Here is a 3,883-nt window from a genome sequence, read left to right as displayed (position 1 = left end):
TGTTATCCAATAAGCTAAACCACCCTTCAGGAGCCTCTTTTCCCCTGCTCCACAGTCAGAAAAGCGGCAGACTCACTGTGCGAGTTAGTTCCTGCCCCTCCGGACGAGCCCTTGGGAATAACGGGCATGAGGGCGTGCTGAATCGCCACCTCCCACATCCGCGCCACGTCGGCCCCAATGCCGCTGGTCAGGATGCTGCCATTAGGGGGCGGGCTGGAAGGGTTGACCACGTTTTCTCCCACATAATACACTACATTCGCTGTAGTGATCTCAAAACAGTGAGGATTGGCCCCATTAGGAATTGAAGCTGAAGGTTTTGCTGGTTCCAGACATAAAATTTCTGATAAAGGAATTTCCTATGAAAGAAAGAGTATGCAAAATGTAGTTTATCGCAAGTCTGTAAACTTTTAAATAAAATTCATTCCAGGGACATGCGAGAAATGACATTACAAATGGCCATCATTTATATAAAAATGGTTTTATAAAACACATAATATTATGAAGCAAGATTCAAAAATACCTTTACTAGGGGAAACCTTATCATTTCATTTTCCTAGGAAAATTCAAGTGACTTTTTCACTATGTTCATGTAGCAAGAAAAACAGATCAATAAGAATAATGACTTTGAATCTATATCAAAATCTAAGACTTAAAACATAAATGATAATTTTTAAAACTGTGAGGTGGAATCACAACACTTGCAAAATGCATTTGGGTTTACATGGCTGATTTCAAATTTTAACTATTTTGTAAGGCACTAACAAATCATATAATTTGATTTGATGCATGTTAATATAATATAGCCAAGTGAATCTTTTAGTGAGAAAACTACTGAGATTGCTTTTAAAAGCAGTTGCTTTTAAGACAATTTTAACATTAAAAAATTAATCATCACACTGTCTTCCAGGAGTGACTATGAAATAACTCTTAAAACATATTCTTCATTTTAAAGTTAATGAAGTTTCCTTTTTCTGTTAAGAGCTGTGTAAAGTGGCCATGAGAATCACATCAACTATGCCTGAGCCTGCATTAATTTTGAAGGAGCAAGTATACACTGTTTTCACTATGAACTTCTTCTGCAGCCATGCTTTATTACTTGATGATACATTATGCCACATCTGTATTATTTCATGTAGACAGATAAAATGAAAATTGCTGCCAAATTTTCCTCTAGGGGAAAGTAAGTGTTCCTTATGAATATTGGAAATGCGTGGAGAAATCATACAGTGTTTCTTAACCAGTGATGTTCTGCAAGTTACAGATGTAAAAAGAAAAAAGAAAAAAGAAAAAAAGCTGGATGGAGTGTGACCTTGGATTTTGTGGTTAAATCACACATCTCTGCTAAACTCCTTAAATAAGCTTCCCCTCCCCCGCCTTCATCCCATGGGACCAGAAGCATTCCCCAGGGAAATTGGAAATTTGCAGATGGCTATCATGGGGTCACAACCTGATTACCCAGAAATTTGTTGCTTGTAAACTACAGAGAAGAAAAAACATCTTAGAGCAAGCACAAAAACAATCTTGTCTGTTGGATGTATTTTGTGTTTCCGATACTCTACATTTCTATGTAGAGGGCGCATGAGACTCCAATCAAGGAAAGAGCCAAACTTACCTTGTAGTACCTGCTTCCTGTGTCATTTTGAAAGAGGGTAATACATTTGCTATCCAATCTCCAATAGTGCCGTTTCCGCTGAAACAGAAGTTAGATTCAGGATCTTTTAAAAACTTTAGAAATACCCAGGATTGATAGAATCAAAACATCCTCCCCATGGAGACATAAGATCTGATGGTGCAAAGTGCATGAAAGACTCACACTCAATTTCAGACTCTAGAAGGGGACTGTTTAGCAGCTGTTTTGTGATACGTTTCCACATCTACATCAGAGTTATGAGTAACAAAGGAGATGACGTATTATCAGCACTCAGCACAGGGCCTGGTATTTAGTACATAAGTAGTAAACAGAAAACACCCTCTTTAAATTTATCTGACTGCTTGAGTAGGTAAAGCTGGATCTGTAGTCTGTAACAAAATAAAAAGGCTTAACAGGAGATATGATGCTCCTCCATTCTCATTGTTTTAGAACACAAGGGATGCCATGCTGATACAGCAGGTATTCTGGCTTCCATCAGAGATGGAAGAATTCTGGATGCTGCAGCGGAACTAAAGAATATTTTGCTGGATAGTAGGGTTCACTCCATGGTATCAGCTTAACAAAGTCAGGGAAAAACATCAGATAACTTTACCTTCTCTTAAGTTCCTACCAATCCAAACTTCTATGATTGGTGACCCGGTCCTTGTTCACTCTAGGTCCAACATCCATTTTAAAGAGTGTGTGAGTGTGTGTGTGTGTGTGTGTGTGTGTGTGTGTGTNAGGGGCCAGGTTTGGGAAGATGTCATTTACTAAGTTTTCAGGAGCCATTTGCAGCTCAAAGTTGCCAAGTTAAGAATAACAAAAACAAAACAAAACAAAAAAATAAATTTTTTTTGGTAACTGATTAGCAAGCACTGAGCTATGAATCTATGAATTGGCGTCTTCAGAGCCGTGGTTATCTTCTTCCCCATAAAACCAGAGAACAACGTGACAGTGGTCTTTGTTATATTAGTTGGCCAGAAGCACAAAAACACCACGTTCAGAAATTGTGAATCCCAAAAACGTCCGTTATTATTTTTTAGTTGCACTCCTTTGGGCTAAAATCAACTTTTTCAACTTTTAATTGTATGTAACTCAATAAATGGCAGTTAAATGAAATAATCAATGAAGAAATGCAACGTGTTTCATTTTATTAGCAATGTTCAAATGAATATTATTCAATAAAACTATGACTTAGAAATTATGATCAGCATGCATGATAAATAGAGAATTACGGCAGTTTTATGCAAATAGGTATTTATCAATGGTCTAAATTGTCTAGACTGGAGAGCTAGGTTGACCACATTTAGCAAGCAATTACTCAATTTCCTTTTGGTCTGTAGAAAAAGTTTTAATGGTTACAAAAATTATATATGCCACATAATACCTTTTATTAACCAATTATGGATTTTAAAAGGGACTGTTATTAATGAGAGGAGTTAAGTACCATATTCAATATTAAATAAAAGGCTTACAGTGAGAGACAAAGAGGACACTAATAATATCAAGATGATCTGATTCTCACACATATATTACTCATTTAACCTGATATACTGACGGTTACATACTCAATTCATATCATTATCATAGCATGAAGGAGGAACGTTTACGAAGGCAAGGTCATTTACAATGTAAAACAAAATGCTCTTAGCATCTCCACTATAAGCAAATGCGGAAACATTACTCATTTAACGAGTTGTAATAACATATTAAAACTTAGAATTCTGTACATAAAAAAGAACAACTGCTGCCTAGACTTGGGGAAGATACTACCCAGGCAGTACTTTGATGCTTAATCTGCCTTTTCAGTAATTTTAAAGTGTTTCTAAATATCTATGCCACAGATATTTGGATAACTTTTCTTTGTTTTGTGGAAGTTGAGGGGGTATTTTATAGACACCAAATGAAAAATAAAGAAGTACCTGTAGAATTGCAACCTCATTACGAAGCTGGCTTTCTTGTTTTGTTGGAAATCTTAATTTGTCAATGATTTTAATAGCTACATCTCTTCCTGTTTTACGATGTTTTCCTTTAAAATAAAGAAGAGAAATATTAGCTAATGTTACTAAATCTCATCTATATTAAAGCACACCAGGATTTATAAGGACACTTACAGGAATTATAAAAATGTTTTATTAAATAAATGAACATTTCTCATGTGTATTGGCTTAGATCCATAAAGTTTTCATTTCTTAGCTCTATTCCTCTGAAACATATGTACCATAATATTAGTCATGATTAAGGATTCAAAAG

The 3,883-nt window shown here is 35.8% G+C and overlaps 1 protein-coding gene across 1 annotated transcript in view; it reads right to left on the bottom strand.

Annotated features, from left to right (window-relative positions):
* PRKD1 (protein kinase D1) overlaps positions 1-3,883 on the bottom strand; it is a 359,670-nt gene that overhangs the window by 56,757 nt on the left and 299,030 nt on the right. Inside the window, exons 10-11 of the mRNA XM_019654274.1 lie at positions 1,613-1,690; positions 77-356 (exon numbers count right to left, since the gene is read on the bottom strand). Of these exons, the coding sequence (XP_019509819.1) occupies positions 77-356; positions 1,613-1,690 (358 nt within the window). The remainder of the gene's footprint in view (positions 1-76; positions 357-1,612; positions 1,691-3,883) is intronic.

This window comes from Hipposideros armiger, unplaced genomic scaffold (genome assembly GCF_001890085.2).
Source record: "Hipposideros armiger isolate ML-2016 unplaced genomic scaffold, ASM189008v1 scaffold_218, whole genome shotgun sequence".
NCBI classification, from domain to species: Eukaryota; Metazoa; Chordata; class Mammalia; order Chiroptera; family Hipposideridae; genus Hipposideros; species Hipposideros armiger.
This window is presented reverse-complemented; position numbering and strand designations above follow the sequence as displayed.